Below are 25,685 nucleotides of genomic sequence, written 5' to 3' on the forward strand. Positions count from 1 at the left end.
AGGGATTAATGAAGTATATAAAATTAAAAAAAAATTAAATTAAATTAAATTAAATACCACACATAGCAACACAAAACTGCTTTGCTAGCTCAATCATGTTGTAACTAAGATATCTGCTGGAAAAATATTTTTTTCACAGACCGTTTATTGAGTTACTGAGTTATTACAGACACCGCTAATGGCTAACAGCTAACAGCTAACGGTTAGCCCAGCTAACCTATGATAACCATGTTATTAATTACAAAACGTGCACACAGAAGTAGTAATGTTTATAGACTTTACAAACATCAGATTAGTCTAAATGGTGATATAGTGACGTGAAAAATGTGATATATATGTATACATATATATATATATATATATATATATATGTGTGTGTATATATATATATGTATACACATATAGCTAAACTCTGCTGTTTTTTTTACCTGGAAGTATTTGTAAACAACAAGGCGATTCCCTGGGGGCACCACCGAAAGTGAAAGGGGTGAGCGATCCCCGAGGCCCCTGCACTTCCGTTAGTCGAAAAATTACGGGCAGTGCCTCCAGAGGTAAAGGAAGAATATATATATATTTTTTTTTTCTACCGATGGATTTCCAGATTGCTCTGCACGTGATTAGGGACACAAGACACTTGGACAGATCACACTGCAGGGGATGTCCCACTAACCATCCAGTTACAATAAGGAAAAACATTTAATTTCTCTGTAGGGTCTTTTCCATTATGTCCTCAGACACCTCCAATAACACTTTGACAAGCACTTATAATGGATGTAAATTCAAGACCGGAGTCAAATTTCTTGTATGCAGAGATGGGCAAAAATACATCAAAATGTATTTTGGTACAAAATACAAAATACCCCTCAAATAAATGTATCAAAATAAAATACATGTATTTTGTATTTTCAAATACAGAAAAAACTTTTTTTCTCTTTCTTTTTAGCAGCGACACACAGCTCTATAGGTTACTCTTTCGGTCGGTTGGTTGGTCAGTTGGTCCACAAAGCTTTTCGTGAATAACTCAAAACGTCCTTGACCAAAAATGCTCAAAATTTGAGACCATGAGTAATGCACTAACCTAGACAGTTAGCATAAGCATCACTAGCTTGATATTATGACTATCATCACCATGTATTTGTAAAATAGGCTATGTAGCCAGACCCAGACATAAATCATACATCAAGCCAGCTGACATCTGTCACACTCAGATAAAATACCTTGACAGACAATCTGTTGAACTTGGAAGACGTGAGCAGCAAGGTAGTCTACTGGTAGTGTGGGTCCACCCACGTGAGCAGCATGCCTGGCAAGTCTAGTCTAGCTGTGCTGTGAACTGTCCACCAACGGTCTAGCTAAACAGCAGCAAGATACTCTAGCTACTGTAGCTAGCTAACTTGTTTGCTGTCTAACTTGGAGCCTTTGGAGCCCTTTGTTCAACTTTTTTCAAATGAAAAAGAGGAAAAAAAAGCTGGGGACATGTAGGCTACCCTAAAATATTATTTATTGATTCAGATTTAGATTCAGACAGCTTTCTTGATCCCATGTGAGGCAATTCATTTGTAGCATACTCATCCCAAGCATCAACCACAACAACATACAATTTCCTATGTTATGCACAGTCCAGTAAAACAGACCACTAGGTCACTGAAGGGCACACTGAATGGCCCAAGTTTAAAAAAACATATAGATAAAAATACTTTTAAAAAAAGTAAAAAATATTGTTACATCCAATACTATAAGAATGTGTAGCCTATTATTTTTGTTTTTTGATTTGTGGAGAAAGTATTTTGAGTATTTTAAATACAAAATTACTCTACCCAAAACTATTTTGTTACAAATTACATTTGCTGTTTATCGGCCTTATCAAATACAAATTACAAAATACTCAAATGTAATTGAAATACATATTTTAAATACAAGTAATAGAAATACTGCCCATCCCTGTTTGTATGTACTTGGTGTATAAAGCGGAATCAGATTCTATTATGAAGCGAAGGCAAATTGAGCTCAGAGCATCAGTATTTATCTCACTTGTCCTGTTTCTCTCTTGTTCGCTCCACAGCAATGAACGTCACAGACCACCTCCTCAAAAGAAAAGCCATCCTCCGCCCTCTGAACTCTGTAAAGGCTGCAAGTGAGAGCAAACATTATCGCTACTTCTCAAGGGACATTTTTGTTCATATCTTTATCAGATCTAACTAACTAACTAACTGTGTGCGTGCGTTTGTGTGTGTCACAGGGAGGTCATCGACAAAGTGAAAGAGCGTTACTCTCAAACATGGAAAAAGCAGGAAGTCAATTACCAAAAATTCAGGTAAATTATTCTGAATTCATTTTAACTTAAATATTGCAACAAAATCAATAAACTTTTTGCAAATAATTGTCCATGCATGCACAGATACGCTGCATCTCCAGTCTTTAGTCCATACAGGCAGAAATTTGTCCGCACTTTGTCACTCACTGTCCAGATACGTACAATGAGTATGATTTAAAAGCTAGTTCAAATAAATTGCACATGAATCACATCACTGGCTCCATTTGCTTTCTGATATAATCAATATAGGGACCAAAATACTACAAAATGTACAGTAGGCTATGAAACATATGAGGAGGACTGAATCTCCTTCTAACAGGTCTAAATATAAAACATCTTAAAGGGGAACTTCATTTTAAAATTAATATATTTTGTTCTTCTGATCTCAGACAGTCCAAAATATTTGTAAACAAGTAAACAAATCTCTCCCAAATTTGAAAACTAGAATGCTAAAGCTCAAATTTGTGATCTCATATGGTGTAATGTTTGGAGCTGCTCCATAGACAATAAACTGAGAAAGATGTTATGGATGATACTGAGAGCACCAAGGTGGAGCAGCTTCAGACTTTATACCGTAAGTTTGAAACTTTCTCCTCTGGTTTCTGGCTTTGAGAGAGAAAAGCACATGTTCAGAAATATTGATTGAACTTTCCAAGGCCTCTGAAATAACATATTGGAATAGTTAATTTGGGTGGTCATATGAGTTATGGTACCTTTGGGTTCCCCAGATTACAGCTGAGCATCGAGTGCAATGGTTTTGACAAGGCCATCATTACTCAGGCCAACACTCCGGTGGGATCCAAGATTGTGTATGACGGGGAAAGGAAGAGGACCCTCAACGTGACCCAGGAGATTTTCAGTACCTTTGCAAAGGTATGTTTGTCCTCCATGAATTTTAGCAGCTGCTTGTTTGGTATCTTAATGTTTTACCACAAAGGATATGTCATTGCTTTTCTTCTCCAAGTTCTGCCCAAGGTCATGTGTCTATTTACATACAGGCTCTTTGACACACGCGACTACCCAGCATGGTTTACGGCTTTAAGATATAAAGAAAACTTTTTTTTTTTTTTCATATTGAACAATTTTTGGTGGTGTTTGTTCCAGGAGCATCCGTTTCAAAACAAAAGATGGGACACGTGTGCTGTTGTCGGGAACGGAGGGATCCTGAGCGACAGCGGCTGTGGAAAGATGATCGATTCAGCTCAGTTTGTTATCAGGTGAGAAAGGTGGCCAATGTAGTGGACTGAAGGGCTGATGACAGCCTGGATGACTCGGATTGGGACTGGGGGCAAAAAACTTGATCGGGACAACCCTAATATTGTCCTAAAGATTTTGGCATCTCGTCTACATGGAAACACAGTTTAAGGTCACAAAACACTTTCGAAGGAGCATATTTTTTTTTAAAACTCTGGTATCTGTTTATCTGTGGGGACATGTGGAGTGTTTGGGAAACGGTGATGTAATGTCCTAAATTTGCACATGCCAATTGTTGCTTTATGAAATAAGCATATGCTACAAACAACAACAATGGCGGACAACTGGTTTGGTTAGACCAATGACTACATTACACTTAAACTTAGTATGTGGACAGAATTATTTCTTTAAAGAGGAGTGTAAAAATATAAATTTTTAAAGATATCTGTACACATGTAGAAAGGGCCTAAGTCTTTTTTTTTGCAGGTGCAACCTACCTCCTTTGGAAAACGGATATGAGGAAGATGTGGGCATCAAGACTGACCTTGTGACAGCAAACCCAACAATCCTCCGAAATAAGTGAGCAAAAGGGTTTAAGGACCTTGTAATGTTCCTTTTGTCGTGTTGCTTATCTTATCTTATTAAGATTTTTATTATTTTCAGGTATGGGTCTCTAAATGGGTATCGACGTCCGTTTGTGGAGAGTCTGCGTACCTACGGCAACTCACTGATGCTCCTTCCCGCCTTCTCCTTTGGCTTCTCAACTCCTGTGTGCCTGCGGGCTGCCTACACAACTTCGGACTTTGGAAGCCCCATACGGGCTGTCTTCTTCAACCCTGACTACCTCAAGAGTCTGGCCCAATTCTGGCGCTCCCAAGGCTTACAAGAAATGAGGCTCAGCACTGGAATAATGATGGTTAGCCTGGCGCTGGAAATCTGTGCCGATGTGCATCTGTACGGGTTCTGGCCTTTCAGTAATCACCCACATGGACTCTATGCCCTGACGAACCACTACTATGATGACATGAAAGCTAAGCAAAATTTTCACGCCATGCCAGCTGAGTTTGACCTCTTGTTGAGGCTGCACAGTCAGGGGGTTTTGAGGCTTCACCTGGGAGACTGTGGACCAGGTGGAAAGTAGTTCCCATACCCAGTGGTAGCTGACTGGACAGGAACAAACTGTTGTGGATGGACTTACATGGAATACTGACTTGGCTCATCAGTAGCCAAAACATTTGCACTGAAATCAAAATGCACCAATCATAAGACAACGTTACAAAAACACTCTTGCTGTATGTAAAAAGCTGTGTTTATCACCACAAATGTTCAGCTGGTGTCTGCTGGAGGTTATTTTGATTTAAATGTTCCACTTCCGCGCATTGTTTGCACATACTGCATATCATAGTGCACTGAGATTTGTTGCAAATTGTAAAGGCCTCACTCATCACTGTACGCTTTATTCTAGGGCTGGTTGGCCTTCTTTGACCTTTCGTAGGCTCAATCACTGGTATTTGTTCATTTATAAAGTCATACTGGGTAAACTCCCTACGTACATTTGTACTTTGATTGAACAGAGATCTGACTAGCTATAGTCTGAGATCTCAAGACTCAGTTTTGTTGTCTGTTCCTAGTGCTTGGACTGAGCTGGGAAAAAAAATCTCTTATGTGCTCCACTCCTCTCACTTGGAATAACCATCAAAAAGATTTGAAACCACGTAAATTGGTCTCTTTGCCTGATTTTAAAGCTCTCACAAGTACAAGGATGAATGTATTGGTTGGGGCTTGTCATTGTCATTGTTACAGTGTGTCTTTTATGTTTTTGAGTGGGTCTTGTGTAACTGGGAGTGTTGCCTTTTATACTTACCGAGTGATTTTCTTATCCACAGTAATAATGTACAAGCTGTTGTGACCAAACTCGAGAACTGTTTGGGGGCTAGCTTGTGGAATGGTTGATGCTGGAATGGATGGTCCGGAGGGACGGGGGTAGGACTTTGAAAGACTTTGTTTCGCCAGGAGACAAAGAGTGTTGATTTTGACTGCAGTCATTGCATCTCAGCAATATGCATTGAGTCCACAGCTACATGCCTACTGCCCATGGCCAAGGGCCCTCTGTCTGCTTTTCTCAAGTGTCTACAAACCCCTAGATGTGGAGCTGTGGATTTTGTCTGTTTTTATCCTGGGATTTCAAGGCCCCTGGCCCTTTGTTAGCTATGACTGGACAAACAACGTTTTGTGCTTTAGCCAATCACAACATAGTAAGGTGGGACTTATTTCTCCAGAACAAACATTCGAGCATCAACCCTTTAGGGTTATGTGAATGTTTGTGTGTGTGGTTTTTTTTTTGGTGAGCAACGTGAGATGAAATGGAAAATGCAGGTAAAGTGAATAAATATTTATCACAAAAAAAGTTGTTTGTATGTGATCAGCAGCTGGAGTGGAATTCAAGTGTCTAACCAGGGAAAAAAGCTTTTCTCCAGGCATCTCAGCTTCCATGATTTAATGTCATTGAGTCACAAAGTGTCCAAAACCTGCCAAGATTTATGCAGTAAGCTATTTCTCGGCAAACCACACATTTGGCTGGAACACCATATGAGCCACTGATTTATTGACATAGTTTGCATAGCACTATTATAAGCATTCCTCCATTGATTCTCTTTTTTTCTTTACACTTCATATAACAAATAGCCCAAAGAGGCAGAACCCTAATACATCTGTGGTAAGGATTTTGTGAAAAACAGTAAAATTAATATACTTTTTTTGATTTTGACTCTATCAACGCCAAACTGAGATGCACATTTGTAAGCAAAATAAACAAACAAACAAACAAACAAACAAAAAACATGGCCGCTATCAATCAAAAACCTTTGCAAATGGTGTCGCCTAGCAATAACTTGGCCATAATCATTAATGATTCATCCAATCATCATAAATCTTGGATGATAGCTTCAGTGTGAGAAATAGGCATATATTTATATCCATCCATCCATCCATCATGGTGGGGTTCAGACAATTTATGAAATGTAGTTTAGATACAAATAAGACAGGGGAAAAAGAGATGAAAAGTACAGTATGAGAATGTGTATATTTTTTTATAATTGATTATATGCCATGATTAAATCAATTTGATATTATTATTTGAAATTTAGGTCAGAAAATGCAACATTTGCTGATTTAAGTGACTTCCAGTTTGTCGATGCAGTGTGACCATGCCCACTGATGGTCTTCTATCCAAATGCACATACACAGACAAATAATATTGTTGTTGAACAGATACAGATACATCTGTGGATATTCTCATTTATCCATGTCATAGTTATCTCAAGGCAATTAAATCAAACTATTGTGGTGCAGTTTAAAATAAATATAATAAAAAAAACATATTCAGGTCGTTGGCCAGTTGATGGGTCTTCACAGTGTGGGGCGATGGCTCCCTGTAGCTGCTGATGTCCAGCAGGCCCCGTCACACTGATGACGACTCAGTGGCTGAGAACTTGTGTTTTTAGCTTTTCGGAGTAGCTTATCTTTGCTTCCACTTCGCTAACTTTCTCCTTTGTGTTCTGCTGCAGGGTACCAAGTCGACAAAATAAAACTAACCAGCCTTGCAAAGTGCAACTCCTCTTTTCCTTTCCCCAAATTCACAATGGTAGACATATCTATGCAGGGTTAATACATCCAGCCAATTAGGCCATTAATGGGATGAAATGTTATTTTCTTTTTAGAGAAACTAGCCTGTTGCCACACGTTGCCATCCTAGACATTGCACATGCACAACTGCAGCACTCTGCTCATGCCCAAAGGCTCGTTGCATGAGGGCAAGTTTTGTACTTCACAGAATCACAAAAACGTCCTTTCAGTCACCATATTTGTTGCCTGTTCTCCAGGCAGTTTGACTGTGAACTTGACTTTTGACAACAGGCACTTAGTGGGGAAAAAAGTGGAAAAAAAAATTGTGTGAGGACACATAATTTAATCTGAACAAACACTGAGCTTGTAACTCTCAGTGGTAAAAATGTGTACTTTTTTGATTATTTTGAAATATTAGTAATTTGTAAAAAACATGAGAAAGAAAACTTGGAGCTGCAACTGAAAAGAAGGGAGGAGGAGGGACAAGTCATTATATCCACATTACTGATTATTCATCAAAAATCCCATTGTGTAGATATTGTGTGAAAGCACCACTGGTCAATATTGATACTGAGGTATTTAGTCAAAAATAGTGTGACATTTGATTTTCTACATATCACCCAGCACCACCACAAATGCCGATCACTGTTTCCCAAAGCCCAAAATGACATTCTCATATGTCTTGTTTTGTCTACAACCCAAAGATATTCAGATTGCTGTCATAGAGGAGTAAAGACACCAACAAATTTACATACACATTTATAAGAAGCTGGATTCCGAAAATTTTTCCTTTTTTCCTTAAAAAAACTTAAACTGATTAATTGATTATCAAATTAGTTGGTAATTAATCTACAGTTGACAACTAATTAGTTTTCACTGGTATTATCAGCAACATTTCAAAAGTTATGGTGATGTGGGTAAATTGTTAATGTAATTAAGTAATTTTATGCTGTTATGTGTTGTTTTCATCAATTACTGTAAAGTAAGCCAGGTGTAATGATGTTTACATTTTCTGATTTGTAACTTAAGGGTCTACCAAATGCTTTGCATTTCTTAGATCCTTGCATCTACCAAATATAGGTCTATTGTAGACAACTTGTTTTAATTAGGGATGTTTTGGACGGCCAGGTTCATCCAAGAAACCAAGAAAACGCTTTTAACAGGGTTGAGCATTGCTACCTTTGGAGGGTCCTGAAGAGGTTCGGTCTCAACCCAAGTCTTACGGCTTTGATCACAGTTGTGTACCGAGCCACTGACAGTGTGCTGAAGATCAATGGGGGACTGAGTTCCCCAAATAAAGTAAAAAGGGGGCCCGACAAGGTTGTTACCTGCATAGAATATGGTCTGATATTGATGGTCTGATCTTACCCGTTTTTGACACAGCACATATCGTATGTTGTCTGCATATGTGGATGATGTTGCAGTCTTGATCGCCAAGGAAAAAGATATCAATGCTCTAGGACAGGGGTGTCCAAACTTTTAATGGGGGCCAGATTAGATAATGCGAAAATGCCTGGGGCCAGCTGCTTCTCGCATCACATAGGTTCTGTTTTCCGTTTTTTTTGTTTACTGTCAAATCATGAAAACACATTAGCCAAAAAATTACACATGCGTTATGATAGTTCCTACATGGTGCATGTCTACAAACTGTATAATAGTGCTACCATTATAAGGTGAACAGAAAAAAAAATGCAAAGCAATCTTGCTTGATTTACCAATATTGTGTGGCAGGCCACATATAGTATACTTTAGCCTCTTTTACACTGCCAGATTTTCTGTGAATGTTGGGCCATTTTGCCGGCAAGCTGCAAGTGTTTAGACACACAGAGCTGGATTGGCGAGTTGATCTGAGGTGCCCAATTTTCCGCCTCGTAGGGTAGTCATATTGGCGGAACGCTTTTAGTTTAAAAAGACAGGGGTGGCCTTCTGCAAAGTGAGGGGCTGTTGAAGACTTGTGGGAGGAGCTGTTGATGACGCCGCACGTGCGACCACTGGCGGTGGATAAACAGGAAACAGCTGATAGCAGGAATTAGCAAGCAGCTAGTAGCAAGAGGGAAACGCAAACCTGACAGACGATGTAAAGATGAGCAACTGAGGAGACAAGGAATTGTGCGCCCTCCTTGTCCTCGCAAACGAAGGTGTCAGATGACGGCAACGGTGAAGAACGGGCCGACTTACGAGAGGATTGCCAAAGGACTGACCAGCCGCGGCTTCCCTCCCACGTCAGTGTACGTCACACGCTGAGCTACATGTTTTGTTACTTGCTCACGCCCCCCATTGCCCCGAAAAAGGCACATTCTGTATAAACAAAAGTAGGTAGGTGGCATTTTGCCGCACTCCCCGATTTTGTTTTTATACTGCCAATGCTGAGAGAAGACTGATTGGGCTTTCCTGCAAATTTACACAATTCCTGTTTAAAAAGGGCTTTTGAAAGTCAAGCCAAGGACCGTTTAAAATGGGCCCAAGGGCCGGGATTGGCTTGAGTGGATTGAGAGAGCTCCAAAGGTGAAAAAATGTCAGGAGCAGGGAGGAGAACTTTTAGGAGGCCTGAGAGGCCGTTTACACGTACACGGTGATTTTGATAAACGGAGACATCTTCCTTCGTTTGTGCCCTTCGTTTACACGCAAATGGAGATTTCTCCTCTGAAAACGAGTCTTTCTAAAAACTCCGGCCAGAGTGGAGATTTTGGAAAACTCTGGTTGCGCGTTTGCATGTAAACTGAGATAAACGGAGATAAACGGAGTTATAGGCAGCCGACGTCACAGTATGCGCCGGAACTTGCGCCTGTGTCAAAAGTGTGACCTATGTTGCTATGGTGACAATGGATACATGGAAGGCTTGAGCTTGTCGTTACACTGCCACCTACAGGTTTGGCATGCTCTTGTGTATATATACACACGGGTAAGTGTAAACGAAGATCTTTTTGTAAACGGAGAAGGTGAAATGTCCGTTTATTAAAATAGCCGGCAACGTGTAAACGGCCTCTAATAGAAGAAAGGGGGCAGAGAATCTCAGGGGAATGAGGTGATGAGGTGATGAGCTGATTGGTTGAGTTAAAACTGTGGAGCAGGTAGGGACTAATGAAGCTGATACAGGACAGGTGTGTAGCTGGCTGGGAGAAACTCAGGAGCAGGGAAAGACTGATGAGGGTAATATAGGACAGGTGTGTAGCTGGGTAAAGGAGGGAAAACAGCACAGTAACACAGGAAGGGAAGAACACAGCAAACTGAAACTCAAAAACCAAGAACACACAATCCTCCCTATAATGAACTGACCGAGGGAAAACAAAGTGAGACTAATTCATATAGGCAACATAGGGTGCACTCACACCTGTAGCCTACTTAGAGCTGTCTACATGTGATCTGATGGCTCAAGACACATGTTTAAATAGGGCTACTGAGTCAAACCAGACAGACAGAAAAAGGGGGAGGAGGCAGTGGCAGAGGAAGATGAGTTGGAGGAGTAAGGTAAAATAAAACATGAAAAGCTGAAAGTCAAAATAGTTGGAGGAGTAAGGTAAAATAAAACATGAAAAGCTGAAAGTCAAAATATTAACACTCTTGTGAGACAAGAGTGTGAGAAAAAAAGTTGAGAGTGCTAGCAGGTGAAGTTCAGCAGCAGGGGAGAGTCATGAGGCGACGGATTCGAAAGTCACTGTGCTTTTTGGTATTTACTCTCCTCTGTTTGGGAACCCTGCTCATCACTCTCATCAGGTCCAAGGTTGACAACAAGTAAGTGTGAAGCTACCTTTCCCAACCACCTATAGAGCATATAACAGTGAGGACATTTTGTGTGCTGGATGTGTGTTAATGGGAGCAAAAGATTGAGAGGCAAAGCTTGGGTTTGAGAGGACTGTAAGACCAGAGCAGAAAAAGATGCTGATATAATGAGGGAAGATTTTGTCACTTTTGTCAAACACTTTGACAGTCTTTGTCCACCTTCACACATGTCACTCTTTGCCAGAGTGCACAAAGCTGTGGAAAAAAAAGTACTGAGTGTGAAATGACTTTTGATGTTGAGAAAAAGAGGCTGATTTGGCTCTTTTTGTCCAGACATGTGTGAATACATTTCATAAGGCGCCATGTGAGTCTATGCTTGAAATGTCATGCCTTTATATGTTTTAAGTGCTTTGACATGCAACAACTAATTTAAAGGGTTAAGCTAGGGTGCCATTGTTTCAGTGCCAACTATGTGCTCAGAGCCAGTTATATCTTCAGTTTGCATTTGGGGCATCAACCTTTTACCCACCTGTCCTGTTTCTCCTGTTTCTCCTGTTTTGATGTTCTCTTTTGTCTCCACAGTGATGTGGCGTCCCACGGACCGCCTCGCCACAAGAAAAGCCACCCTCCGCCCACTGAACTCTGTGAAGGTTGCAAGTAAGAGCAAACACCATCACTGCCTCTCCCTAAACTGCATTCTTTTGTTTATGCTTTAATCAGAGCAAGTCATGTCAGCACTACAGAGATCATACACCTGACTGTGTATTTGTGCGTGTGTTTCCAGAGAGATCCTTGACAAAGTGAAAGAGCTTTATTCTAAAACCTGGGAGAAGCACGAGTACAATTACCAAAAAATCAGGTAATTTATTTTTAATTGATTTTATTCTTAAAGTTTTGAAATAAATAACACAAAACAAAAAGATAACCAGAACTGGAATAAAAATTGATGAGTATGAATTAAAATGTAGTTCCAGTGAACTGTACATTAAGCCATGCTCAGGAGGGGCACATTAATGAACAGCTGCAGCTGAGTCCATTTGCTTTCTGATATAAAATAAAAATAATAAAATCTTAACACATTTATCTTTCGTCAGATGAGGACCTTGGCTCCTGCTGTATTTTGCAAATAATGAAGCTCAGTCAGTGCCAACGCTCCTGACTGTCTTGTATGTTATTTAATAAATACCTTTGGGTTCCCCAGATTACAGCTGAGCTCTGAGTGCAATGGTTTTGACAAGGCCATCATTACTCAGGCCAATAGTCCGGTGGGATCCAAGATTGTGTACGACGGGGAAAAGACGAGGACCCTCAAGGTGACGTCGAAGATTTTTAGCACCTTCGCAAAGGTATGTTTGACCCTCATGAATATTACCATCATTACCACCTGCTGCTTGTTTGGTGTCTTGATTGTTCCTGAAATTTTTCATCACTGAGATTATTTCACTGCTGGCAAGTTCTGACAAGGGTCACGTGTCTACTCACATGTTGGCTCTTTGACACACATGATGACACACACTGGTTCATGGCTTTTTTTTAATTTGTTATGAAATTTCCCCAAAACTGTTTTGTGGGGCAAAAACACAGACAGCACCCACATTTGAAATGGGGACCTCTTGATCTTCAGTATAATGTTCCGCTGCTGAGTTTCACCCCCTTTGCAAGTTATATTTGTTTCATACAATATAATATAAGTCTTTACTGTCATTGTACAGACACCTATACAGCAAAACTGTGCTTTCTACATCTGCAAACTGTAAGAATCATTCAGTCAGAGGGTATAAAAAACAACTTTCATTATCTGGAATAAATAATAAGGAAGTGAGATATTGCACTTGTTATATTAGCTTATGAAAGGGTAAGTATTGCAGAGTATCGACAGTTCAGATCATGTGGGTACTGAGTGTCCTGACAGCCCATGGAAAGAACCTGTTTTTCAGTCTGTTTGTCCTACTCTGTATGCACCTGTACCGCTTCCCAGAGGGCATCAGGCTGAGCAGGTGGTGTGCGGGATGGAGGTGTTCATGGATGGCCTTTTTTGTTCTGGAGAGGCAACAAGAGCTGGCGATATCATCCAGGGAGGACAGGGGACAGCCGTTGGTTCTTTCTGCTGTCTTAATCACCCTCTGTAGCCTTTTTTTTTTTTTTTGTCTGGTGCTGTTCAGCCAGCGTACCACACCTTGATGGAGTATGTCAGCACACTCCCTATGGTGGAGCGGTAGAATGATGTTGGCCTCACCTCAAGTCTATTCCTTCTTCAAGAAATCGGTTCGTTGCTGGGCCTCACCACACAGAGCAGTGTGAAGGGCTGTGGAAACGGCATCATCAGTGGATTTGTTTGCTTGGTATGCAAACTGATATGGGTAATAGGCAGGAGGGAGGCAGTCTTTTAATGTGTTGTGATATGAGTCTCTCAAGGCATTTTGCAACTACTGAGGTTAATGCATGACTTCAACATACACCATTTCAACCCTACACACACTTTTTTTTTTTTTTTTTTTTTTTAAAGAATATCAGCTTTTGCCATCACACAGAAGATTTAGAGTCCCACAGGTCTGTTTTGTACACTCGACATCTGTTACACATCTGTCCATCCTCTAAGAGGGATCCCTTCTCAGTTGATCTTCCTGAAGTTTCTTCCATTGTTTTCCCCATGTAAATTTATTTTGTATGGGAGTTTTTTTCTTATTTGTTACGAGGGTCCAAGGACAGTGGGTGTCGTTGTAAAGCCCTCTGAGGCAAATTTTGATTTGTGATATTGGGATATATATTTTAAAAAAAGTTTTGTGAAACCTTTTCTGCTGGTGTTCATTCCAGGAGCATCCTTTTCAAAATAAAACACGGGACACATGTGCTATTGTTGGGAACGGAGGGATCCTGACCAACAGCAGCTGCGGAAAGATGATCGATTCAGCTCAGTTTGTTATCAGGTGAGAAAGGTGTCTGTTGTAGTGCGCTGAAAGGCTGATAACAACCTTTATCAACATAATTAAATTCATCTCTGTTGAAAATTGCTTTTGACGATCTCTATATTTTGTTGTTGTTTGTTCAGGTGCAACCTACCTCCTTTGGAAAATGGCTATGAGGAAGATGTGGGCATCAAGACTGACCTTGTGACAGCAAACCCAAGCATCTTTCTATTCAAGTGAGCAAGAGGATTTAAGGACCTTATATCCTTCCTTTTGTCTTGTTGCTTGACATCTGCTGTTTGTTTTCAGGTATCAATCTCTATTGGAGCGCCACCGTCCTTTTGCGGACAGCCTGCATAGCTACGGCAACTCCCTGCTGCTTTGTCCCGCCTTCTCCTATGGCTTTAACACTAATGTGTGCCAGCGGGCTGCCTACAGTGTTGAAGACTTTGAAATCCCCATGCGGCCTGTGTACTTAAATCCCGACTACCTCCTGAGTCTGGTCCGCTTCTGGCGCTCCCAAGGCCTAAAAGAAAATCGACACAGCACCGGCCTCATGATGGTTAGCCTGGCGCTGGAACTCTGTACCAACGTGCATCTGTACGGGTTCTGGCCCTACGGTAATCACCCGCATGGACTCTACGCCCTGAATAACCACTACTATGATGACGTAGCACCTAAAAAAGGAGTCCACACCATGTCGAGTGAGTTTGAGCTCTTGTTGCGGCTGCACAATCAGGGGATTCTCAGGCTTCACCTGGAAGATTGTTCATCAGATTAAAGTTCCCAAAACTGTGTTTATCATCACCAATGTTCCAGCTGGAGGCCGGAGGGAGTTATTTTGATTTAAATTAGGATCTTTTTTGAGGACCCTGTGGGGGTTTATATTGAAGTGCCTTATATTACACAATCACTGATGACCGTTAAATAACTGACCATGGGATAATTTGCTTTTGTCTTAAGACTTGTGTCGGTCTTGTGTAAATCGGAGCATTGCCTTTCATACTTTTTAAAGTCTGAACAGTGTATTTCTCATTCAGAGAAATAATTTACATAATGAAGGTGACTAAACTAGATAACTCTTTTTGAGCCAGTTTTAGAATCATGTGGGTGTTTCTATCTTTCTTTTTTGGAAAAATGTTAAAGTGAATAAATATTTATCAAAAAAAAAAGCTTTTCTTTAGAGGTCTCAGCTTCTATAATATAGTGTCAATGAGCCATGCCCCAAACCTGCCAAGATTCATGCAGCATTTCTTTACAAACTACAGATTTGGCTGGGACACCATATGATCCACTGATTTATTAGCACCATTTAGCATCAACCTACCTATTAGTTGTTACCTTCAGTTAGGTGTCAGTCTCTCTCAGTGGTGTTAAACTTTTAGCCTGGTAAAAACATCCTGATGACGTGAGTTCAACATTCTGTTTTGCTCTTTGTATCAGACTGGACTCGTCGCCGCTCCAAACATTTTCAATACATTAAAATCCAACTGGAGCCAATCAGGGACTGTGTTGTGGTTGAAGACACACAATGCAGGCCGCAGCTTGCAGAACAGTGATGGCAGCTCCTGAAGCAACAAGCGCTAACTCTAAAGTTAGAGTAAACAAAGCAATAAGTGAAGTTATTGCAGAAACAGTGTCATTAACAGAAATTAAACAAGAGCATGTAGTCAGTGTTTTTGTGAGGAAAAGACATTTTGGCTTTTCTTCTGACTGGATTTGGTGAAAGGTTGATTTATCAGCTGGCTCTGTTGGTGATGAAGATTTTCCCCAGTGCTTTGTGCTGATTGGCTCAAGAAGTTTGTCAAGGTAAGTACTCCCACCCACTGAAAGTATTTGGGGTGGCACCAAGTTCAGACTAATACAGAGAGCGAAACACAAGGTTGAGCTCATGACATCAGAATTTTTTTTTACCAGGCTATTAATCTTTGGCCTCTCTGTTTTCTCCCCAGTTATAAGTCTGTCTTCTACCTCCTGATCAGGCAATTTCGCTGTCTTCTGTGTACCTCAAATTTTACCTCAAAAATCTCAAAACTTCTTGTTTGTGTCCAAGTCAGCTGAGGTGAAACTGAACATCTTTTTGTGCACCACGTCCTACTTTAACCCTTTACATGTCTTTTTGAGCCACATGCATTATGATAGTTCCTACATGATGCATGTCTACAAACTGTATAATATTGCTACCATTGTAAGGTGAACAGAAAAAATGCAAAGCAATGTTGCTTGATTTACCAATATTGTGTGGCAGGCCACATATAGTATACTTTGAGAATCAAGCCGAGGACAGTTTAAAAGGGGTCTAAGGGCCTGAGCTGGACTTTGGACATGCCTGCTCTAGGAAAAAGTATGATGGGTGATTGGGTACCTTAAGCTGTTCTTCTCTTACCCATGGAAGGCCTTGTACATACTGAATGTAGAGTAGCAACTTTTCATATTCTGTTCATACAGAAATATCTCACAACTGAACACAAACTTCTTGTTTGGAAGGATGTTGTGTGTAACACTCTGAGGAGAGTAAGTGGGCTTGCAATTGATGCTGCTTTGTTTTTTTTTTACAGATATTTATTTTTTCAATTTATCCAAACTCTCTCCATTTATAAAGATGTTTTTAAAGCATGGACTTTTTAAAAAATGGAAACTGTTTGAAGCTACTGCTTTTCTACGCTGGTTATTGGAAGAAACTTTTGTTGGTGTGGCTATGATGGACAAACTGGATGGTTCAACACTAAGCTTCAACCACCCATTGTGCACCACTGGAGTGGTTACTCATAAGAAAATAATAAACTAAGTACAAAAAGTAAGGAAATTTGTGTTTGGTAAATTATTTCTTTGTTGTAACAATGCTTCTTGGCAATAAATCATATACCGTTGGAAAGTTTATTTCCCTTTCAAATGGTGCCACAATTACACATGCATTTGTGGGATGACCAGCAGACCTGAGTATGTGGCCTGCGCCCATGAAAAATTTGCCAAATCTTCTCTGCCAGTGCCAAACAGTTTATTTTTAGTCAAGGTTTGCAGGACGATATGGCTGACGGCTTTCTGCACAGACAATCTGGAACAGATTGCACGTAGCCAATTTCTGGTCTCATAGGGCTTCCAGGAGGCCTGCCATGAATGCCCTTCACCATCAGGCCTGTTTGCGCTGGTGTCAGCAACATGTGCACTGGAACCTGAACATGTGGAGGAACGTTATCTTCGGCGATGAGTCCAGATTCTGCCTATGGCAGTTGGATCATAAGGTCATGTGTGGAGAAGATGCGGAGAAAGCTTCTCCCTCACTGGAAAAACAAGGCTTGTTATCATTAGAGGCAATCTCAATGCAGAGAGGTTGAGATGAAATTCTGCAACCAGTGGCAATGCCATATCTCCACAGTCTGAGACCGAACTCTGTCCTCCAAGATGACAACGCTTGCCCCCACAGGGTTTATCAGAGACTACCTCCAGAATTTCAGGGTGGAGAGGATGGAATGGCCTGCCAGCAGTACCCAGAGGACACAACAGTGGTGGGCCTGATCCAGAACAACCAGGAGAACACTTACAGAGAGGAGGTGAAGCTCTTTGCAAACTGGTGCAGGAACAACAACCTTGTACTGAACGTCGAGAAAACCAAGGAGATGGTGATTGACCTCAAGAGGAAACGGTCCATGCATACCCCAATCCTCATCAACGGAACTGCTATGGAGACTGTACAGAACACTAAGTTCCTGGGGGTTCATGTGGCCAATAACCTGTCTGTCCCTGCACACCTCCTCTCTGAGGAAAAAGGCTCACCAGCGTCTACATTTCCTGCAGAGGCTGAAGAGGGCTCATCTCAATCCATCCATCCATCCTCACCACCTTCTACAGGGACACCACTGAGAGTGTTTTGACCAGCTGCATCTCTCTCTGGCATGAGAACTCTAACACCTCAGACAGAAAGGCCCTGAGGAGGGTGGTGAGGACAGCAGAAAGGACTATTGGGGTCACACTGCCACCTATAGAGGATCTGGCTCAAAAATGCCTACTGGCTAAAGTGACCGGCATCCTGAGAGACTCCACTCACCCCTGCAACAAACTGTTCTCCCTCTTGCCTTCAGGCAGGAGGTACAGCAGCCTGTGTAGCGGCACTGTCAGGTTCAGTAACAGCTTCTACCCGGCTGCAATCAGACTGCTCAACAAAATAACACACCGCTGATTGTGCTTTTGTGTCCACAGCCAGGCAGCTGCTATGCAAATGTGCAATATTATTTATTTATGTATGTGCAATAACACAATCATATGTGTATGTATATATGTAGGCCTATTATTCATAAAGCTCTCTTTTTATATACTGTTTTTCTTTTTTATTTATCTGTGTTTGTAACCGTACCATGCTCGTAAATTAGTTCTGCTTTGCATCACTGATGTTTTGCTGAATGACAATGAAGGGATCTTGAATCTTGAATCTTGAAATCAGGACTTAAATTCAAACTTGACTGACAAGGGGGTGAGGTGCACATGAAGACGGGGGGCAGAGAAGCTCAGGGGAATGAGGTGATGAGACAGAGACCTGATTGGGTGAGTTAAAACTCAGGAGCAGGTAGGGACTAATGAAGCTGATACAGGACAGGTGTGTAGCTGGCTGGGAGAAACTCAGGAGCAGGGAAAGACTGATGAGGGTAATATAGGACAGGTGTGTAGCTGGGTAAAGGAGGGAAAACAGCACAGTAACACAGGAAGGGAAGAACACAGCAAACTGAAACTCAAAAACCAAGAACACACAAGGTGTAAATAGGGCTACTGAGTCAAACCAGACAGGCAGAAATAGGGGGAGGGGGCAGTGGCAGAGGAGGAGGAGTTGGAGGAGGAGGAGTAAGGTAAAATAAAACATGAAACAGGAGAAAGGCCAAATATTAACACTCTTGTGAGACAAGAGTGTGAGAAAAAAAGTTGAGAGTGCTAGCAGGTGAAGTTCAGCAGCAGGGGAGAGTCATGAGGCGACAGACTCTAAAGTCACTGTGCTTTTTGGTATTTACTCTCCTCTGTTTGGGAACCCTGCTCATCACTCTCATCAGGTCCAAGGTTGACAACAAGTAAGTGTGAAGCTACCTTTCCCAACCACCTATAGAGCATATAACAGTGAGGACATTTTGTGTGCTGGATGTGTGTTAATGGGAGCAAAAGATCGAGAGGCAAAGCTTGGGTTTGAGAGGACTGTAAGACCAGAGCAGAAAAAGATGCTGATATAATAAGGGAAGATTTTGTCACTTTTGTCAAACACTTTGACAGTCTTTGTCCACCTTCACACATGTCACTCTTTGCCAGAGTGCACAAAGCTGTGGAAAAAAGTACTGAGTGTGAAATGACTTTTGATGTTGAGAAAAAGAAGCTGATTTGGCTCTTTTTGTCCAGACATATGCGAATACATTTCATAAGGCACCATGTGAGTCTATGCTTGAAATGTCAAGCTTGAAATGACATGCTTTGACAAATGGATGTCATTCTGTTCAAAATGTTTGTTGTTATTATTTAACTGGTTAAGCCAAAATGCTTTATTTCAGTGCCAATATGGGCTCAGAGCCAATTGTATCATCAGTTGATTTCCTGGCATCAACCTTCCTAATCCTACCCACCTGTCCTGTTTCTCCTGTTTTGATGTTGTCTTTGGTCTCCTTAGCAACGTGACGTCCCACAGACCGCCTCGCCACAAGAAAAGCCACCCTTCACCCATTGAACTCTGTAAACGCTGCGAGTAAGAGCAAACACCATCACTGCCTCTACCTAAATTAACAATTATTTATGCTTTCATCAGAGCAAGTCATGTCAACACTACAGAGATTATACACCTAACTATGTATTTGTTTGTGTGTTTGCATGTGTGTATCACAGGAAGGCCATTGAAAAAGTAAAAGAGATTTATCCTAAAACCTGGAAGAAGCAGGAGTACAATTACCAGAAATTCAGGTAATCCCCCTTGTATTTGCCAATATCCTTCTCCTTCTCCTCCTAAGATTTAACTTCCCATGCATAAAAATGAACCCAACGTGGCATATAGTTCCAGTCCCATGCTAAACTTTCTCAACAGAACCTGGGGGCCAATAGTCCTGATGGTGGAGTTACAATGCCAAAAAGTTTCTCAAAAGTTTAAAAACCCTTAAAAGATTCATAACAAATCACCTAAATGGCCTACAGCTTTGCAACTTTTAATAAAACAGAGGCCAAATTGTGAAGACACGTTTGTAAAATCCAAATAGTGCAAATTATGTTGTCCATGCCTAAATTTACATGATGAGTCAGATGAGGACGTTGGCTCCTGCTGTATTTTGCTAATGATGAAACTCAGTCAGTGTCAACGCTCCTGACTGTCTTGTATGTTATTTAATAAATACCTTTGGGTTCCCCAGATTACAGCTGAGCTCTGAGTGCAATGGTTTTGACAAGGCCATCATTACTCAGGCCAACACTCCGGTGGGATCCAAGATTGTGTATGACGGGGAAAAGAGGAGATCCCTCAACGTGACGTCGTGGATTTTCAGCATCTTCGCAAAGGTATGTTTGACCCTCATGAATATTGCCATCATTATCACCTGCTGCTTGTTTGGTGTCTTGATTGTTCCTGAAATGTTTCATCACTGAGATTATTTCACTGCTTTTGTCTGGCAAGTTCTGACAAGGGTCACGTGTCCACTCAGACATCCATCTGGTGGACAAATGGAGAATTACAATGAGGGATGGGGAAGTGAGAATGGGGCTGAGGGAAGGACCGAAGAGGCAGAATGGGAAAGGCAGGACTCTCAACTCTTTTCCAGGCGGAGATGAAATGAAGCCAACAAGGAAGTTCCAAAAATTTTAATTATTTTGTAAAACCTTTTCTGCTGGTGTTCATTCCAGGAGCATCCTTTTCAAAACAAAACACGGGACACGTGTGCTGTTGTTGGAAATGGAGGGATCCTGAGCGACAGCAGCTGTGGAAAGATGATCGATTCAGCTCAGTTTGTTATCAGGTGAGAAAGGTGTCTCTTGTAGTGCACTGAAAGGCTGATGACAACCTTTATCATAATAATTAAATTCCCCTTGATTGAAAATTGCTTTTGACGATTTCTATATCTTGTTGTTGTTTGTTCAGGTGCAACCTACCTCCTTTGAAAAACTATGAGGAAGATGTGGGCATCAAGACTGACCTTGTGACAGCAAACCCAACAATCCTCAAAAAGAAGTAAGCAAAAGAGATGAAGACCTTGTAATGTTTCTTTTGTCTTGTTACTTGACTTCTGTTTATTTTCAGGTACGGGGCTCTAAATGGGTATCGACGACCGTTTGTGGAGAGTCTGCGTACCTACGGCAACTCACTGCTGCTCCTTCCCGCCTTCTCTTTTGGCTTCTCCACTTCTGTGTGCCTACGGACTGCCTACACAACTTCGGACTTTGGAAGCCCCATACGGTCTGTCTTCTTCAACCCTGATTACCTCCAGTGTCTAACCCGCTTCTGGCGCGCCCAACGCCTAAGAGAAGCACGGCTCAGTAGCGGACTAATGATGGTTAGCCTTGCACTGGAACTCTGTACCAACGTGCATCTGTACGGGTTCTGGCCCTTTAGCAATCACCCACATGGACACTATGCGCTGACTAACCACTACTATGATGACAAAAAAGCTAGCGGATTCCATTCAATGCCGGCTGAGTTTGACCTCTTGTTGCAGCTGCACAGTCAGGGGGTGCTCAGGCTTCATCTGGGAGACTGCAAATCAGGTGAAAAGTAGTTCCCAGTACAAGGGTCAGCTGACTGGACAAGAACAAATTGTTGTAGCCCATTCACTCATTTAGTCTTTCACATACTTTTGCATTAGAAGTCAACTGATTCATCGGTTTGGCCACGATGTGTTAGAACAAGCAAAAAGAAGCTTGATCAGTGGGTACAGCTCCAGAGAAAGCAGGTCTAAGGGTGTTTCATTTCATTGGTGGGGACACCATTTCAGCAGGGTGTCTGGGGATCCTCCCACAGGAAACTTGATACTTCATTTCCAGCATCCTGGTGATGTTTTTATGCAAAAATTTTTGGTGGAAATGTCTTTATTTATGTAAAATAAAATACAAAATTCAAGCACCATATTGACAATTGAAAATAAAATGGAATATAATGCAATAAGGCTCTCAGGTATTCTGTGTTGCTCTCATATATTTATTCTCCCACAGATCAACCTTGTAACCGCTCACCAGGAAGACATCTTCTGACAACTTATAACGGCTATAACATCACATGCAACACATTCTCTTGATAGTCTTAGATCACTACAACAGTAAAGCGTTGGCGAAAAACAAATAGTAATCATTCTTTCTGCTGGTTTTGGGTGCATTGTTAAATACTTTAATAACATTTGGTTAAAAATTAGATGATGCTGTGCTGTGCATACAGTCCAAATTACAGCAAGTTATCAAATGTCACTCTGGGCTCACTGTTAAACCGAACTGAATGCCATTTTAAATGTGATATCTAGTGTCCAAAGAATGTCTGTCAATTTTGGCTACATGTAAATGAAGATTTGTTGAGATATAGTTAATTAATTTAGCATATTCTTAAAAATATAGTGTGACAGACTTCTGAATAAACTAAAGGTTGCAGGGTAGCAAACTTGTCAGAATTCTGTGTATGTGCAGAAAAAATTCAGGTCTTTCGAACATACTAGTGATTTATTATGATTTGTTTTGTTTGGAATGTGAAATGTCTAAACATTTAGATTAACTGTATTAAGCCACGCCCTCTAAGCAATCATTTTCCCTTTTCCCAAATGCAGAATCTTTATACTATTTAGTTTTGATGTGTACGTCCATTAAAAAACAAAGATGTAGTATACAAAGATGCATGTTGAATAAGTAAGAGTGGGTGTGGTGTGCATACATATGAATAAGTGTTTATACCTGACTGCTATCTGTAAACTGACTGAGCTGTTGAGAAAAGTAAGGGTGTGGATATATGTTTGTATGTATACTGTACTGTTGATTCTGCTGTCTCATGTAACACTCAGATCCTCCCCTTGTTATATGTTGTGTGCCCAGTTGGCACATGTGTGTTTTGCTTACTGAAAGAAAAATGAAAAATATGAAAAATAAATAAATAAAGTACACTTTGTAATCATTGAAAACTTGAAATGTGTACCTCAAACACTGTTTTTATTTTCCAGATTAATTATGAATCGTATTTAAGTAAAATATCTGAATACTTCTTCAACAACTGTATGTTAACATTAGTTTATTGGAATATTAAATAGGCTTTCTCACACAGACACGCACACTCTGACCGAGAATGTTAGGTCAGATCAATATTATTGTGCAGTTGATTTGATCTGTTTTTGGGCACCTCCTCACTGGTGTAGAAGAGTTTTGTGAGTTGGTAAGTTAGGGGGAACTTAATAAATTTTGTGAAATACTGCCTAGAACAAATTCTTAATTCTTTATCCTCTCTTGTTAATTTGGCAAATGCAATGACTCCTTTCTTTTTGAGAATTGTTTTGACAAGTCTCACGCTAGTGTCAGCGTGAAACTTGCGAGGTGAAAAGGTGCGTCACAGGCAAGCAGCGTGAGAACTGGCAACACAGTAATGTTTGCTATGTTCACCAGAAACCAGAACAAACAGTCACGTGACAGGGAAAATAATACAGGCAGCCACAGATGGATTCCAAGTAACAGGGTCCAGGATACAGGACACAGAGGCGACACTGACAATCTGGCAGGGAATGCGTAGACATAATTAATAATTATGTGGAAACAGGTAGGCAGATGAGGTCTGCTGTGAAATGTTCTTAACATGCATTTTATAGTTCTGCAATGAATCGACGCTGTAGATGGGTTAAAATTACGTGCCGGTACCACAGAAACAATGCCAATGTAAAGTCAATTAGGATCCTTTGTTGTGGTGGACACACGTATTCCCTGGTTCAACAACGTCACGTCAACGTTGTTTTCCTCAATGATATCTCTGTATACACATAAAAACACTAAAGTGTCCTTGATATTAAAACGGAAATTATATTCCTCTGTTATAATTTACCCTCAATGATAATAATAAGAATAACATGATCGTTTGGCTGTACTAGATATTTGATGTATTCAGTAGATTTACTTTTTTACAACCCTATTTGACAACTCTGCAGCCGGAAGATCTACCGTCCCAAAAACGCAGTTTCTAGAGTACTAGCTAAAATATCTGAAATTAACCAACATCCTTACTTTTTCTTAACATATTTCATCTAGGTGCAGTGTATTTACTAGTTCGGCTTTACTAGATATTTGAGTAGATATATCTTTTTACAACCCTATTTTACAACTCTACAGAGACTCTACATTCAGTGAATCACTGTATTTCATTTTGTATTTTATTTTGTACCCCCTGATCCTTTCCTGCTTGTGTTCTGTAATGTACAGCACTTTGTGATACATTTTATGTATGAAAAGTGCTCTATAAATAAAGGGATTGATTGATTGATTGATTGCTCAAATAAACTCAATAAAGTAAAGTAAAGTAAAACATGCACTGAGGTCAAGGTTCAAAGGTCAGTATTTTAAAGCAGGAGCCATGTAGAATCTTCATACTGACATATGTTACTCTCTAGGTTGAGGCCTTTCAAATGATGTATTTGGTTTACCTCTACGACAAAGTTTTGATTTTTTCATTTTTTGGACACAAGCCATGCCAGGTGTAGTTTCAGAGAGCACTTTGAAGGCCCAGTGTATAATTTTTTGTTTGTTTGTTTGTTTGCTTGTTTTTTCTTTTTTACTGTAAATAGTTACTAAAATGAGTCATCCTTAGAAAATACAATACTACTAAAAAGTAAACCAATAATAACAATAATGAAATAAGCAAAAATAGTATTAAGATTATATTGAAATTTTTAAATCTATTTAGAGTGGAATGGTAGCCTAATAGATAACTTAGACACTATTTATTATTGCATAGATACTATTTATTATTGTATTCACTTTTAGCATGCTCTACTTTTATCTGCTGTATATGTTTTAATTTATTTAATAACTGTGTGCCGTTACCTTCGTTAAATGTTGCTGTTGTCCCTGGTTTTATAAGAGAAGAGGGAAAGATCGCCGGCCGCTAGGGTAATCAATACATGTAAAATGCCATAGGCTTGTGCTAATAACGTTAGCATGTTGAATTTGTTTTAAAAAACGTGATAGTACAGGACAGTTGTTTTGTCAGTTAACTTTGTGAGTTGTAATGGAGCCAAACTGTGTGCCGTTACCTTTGTTAAATGTTGCTGTTGTCCCTGGTTTTATATGAGAAAATGAAAAGATCGCTAGTTGCTAGGCTAATTTATACAATGTAAAATGCCATTGGCTTGTGCTAATAACGTTAGCATTTTGTGGGGAAAATATGTCCGGATTAACACAAGTGTTTGTCGGTGAATGCTATGAGTTGTAGTGAAGCTGATTTTGAGTACTTCTGAGTACTTTTGAATCAACTAAACTTTACAGCACTCCACAGAAAGCTCCAGCGCCGACGAGTGTTTTGGAGGTGTAACTGCAGAGTGACACAGACACACTACCGCAGAAGTAAAAATGCTCACAACGGCATAAGCGATGTGTGTAGGCTATGTGCGTAGGGTCTGCACACAACCATAAATCCCCTTTTAGTCTGGGATAAAGACACTAAATGTCATTTCAGAGTGATCATTTTCAGGCTCAACATAATTTTCAGGCTCTTTTTGAATAATATCTGTCTACCACAAATCAAATTTCACAGATAACGTTTTTGCCCACAGTCAAATAACTGATTTTGAATTTTGTCCTGTCAATCTCACGTTCCATTTTGCTCTCACTTGTGGACAAGACCTTGATACACTTGAACTTCTTTGCTTGGGGCTGCAACTCACTCCCAACCCATAGGGAGCATCAAAGAATATGTAAAACAAAAAAAATTGTTAGGGGTTACCAGAATGGCACTCAAAGAAATGCACATT

General features: G+C 40.4%; 3 protein-coding genes across 3 annotated transcripts in view; all 3 read left to right on the forward strand.

The window, feature by feature from the left end:
• Window positions 1–5,900, forward strand: part of LOC126404897 (alpha-2,8-sialyltransferase 8E-like) — a 14,699-nt gene extending 8,799 nt beyond the window's left edge. The window contains exons 2-7 of the mRNA XM_050068299.1: window positions 2,063–2,134; window positions 2,240–2,314; window positions 3,043–3,187; window positions 3,419–3,531; window positions 3,995–4,087; window positions 4,172–5,900. Coding sequence (XP_049924256.1) covers window positions 2,063–2,134; window positions 2,240–2,314; window positions 3,043–3,187; window positions 3,419–3,531; window positions 3,995–4,087; window positions 4,172–4,649 — 976 coding nt within the window. The 3' untranslated portion in view covers window positions 4,650–5,900. The remainder of the gene's footprint in view (window positions 1–2,062; window positions 2,135–2,239; window positions 2,315–3,042; window positions 3,188–3,418; window positions 3,532–3,994; window positions 4,088–4,171) is intronic.
• A 4,636-nt stretch (window positions 5,901–10,536) lies between these two features.
• LOC126404900 (alpha-2,8-sialyltransferase 8E-like) lies at window positions 10,537–14,902 on the forward strand. Its single transcript, XM_050068301.1, has 7 exons — window positions 10,537–10,864; window positions 11,435–11,509; window positions 11,637–11,711; window positions 12,054–12,198; window positions 13,667–13,779; window positions 13,902–13,994; window positions 14,068–14,902. The coding sequence occupies exons 1-7, from the start codon at window positions 10,764–10,766 to the stop codon at window positions 14,537–14,539; spliced, it is 1,074 nt and encodes a 357-aa protein (XP_049924258.1). The 5' UTR covers window positions 10,537–10,763; the 3' UTR covers window positions 14,540–14,902.
• Window positions 14,903–18,469: 3,567 nt separating this feature from the next.
• LOC126404898 (alpha-2,8-sialyltransferase 8E-like) lies at window positions 18,470–22,820 on the forward strand. Its single transcript, XM_050068300.1, has 7 exons — window positions 18,470–18,812; window positions 19,397–19,471; window positions 19,609–19,683; window positions 20,124–20,268; window positions 20,611–20,723; window positions 20,846–20,935; window positions 21,005–22,820. The coding sequence occupies exons 1-7, from the start codon at window positions 18,712–18,714 to the stop codon at window positions 21,477–21,479; spliced, it is 1,074 nt and encodes a 357-aa protein (XP_049924257.1). The 5' UTR covers window positions 18,470–18,711; the 3' UTR covers window positions 21,480–22,820.
• Window positions 22,821–25,685: the final 2,865 nt, after the last annotated feature.

The sequence above is a fragment of the Epinephelus moara genome, chromosome 18 (assembly GCF_006386435.1).
Source record: "Epinephelus moara isolate mb chromosome 18, YSFRI_EMoa_1.0, whole genome shotgun sequence".
NCBI classification, from domain to species: domain Eukaryota; kingdom Metazoa; phylum Chordata; class Actinopteri; order Perciformes; family Serranidae; genus Epinephelus; species Epinephelus moara.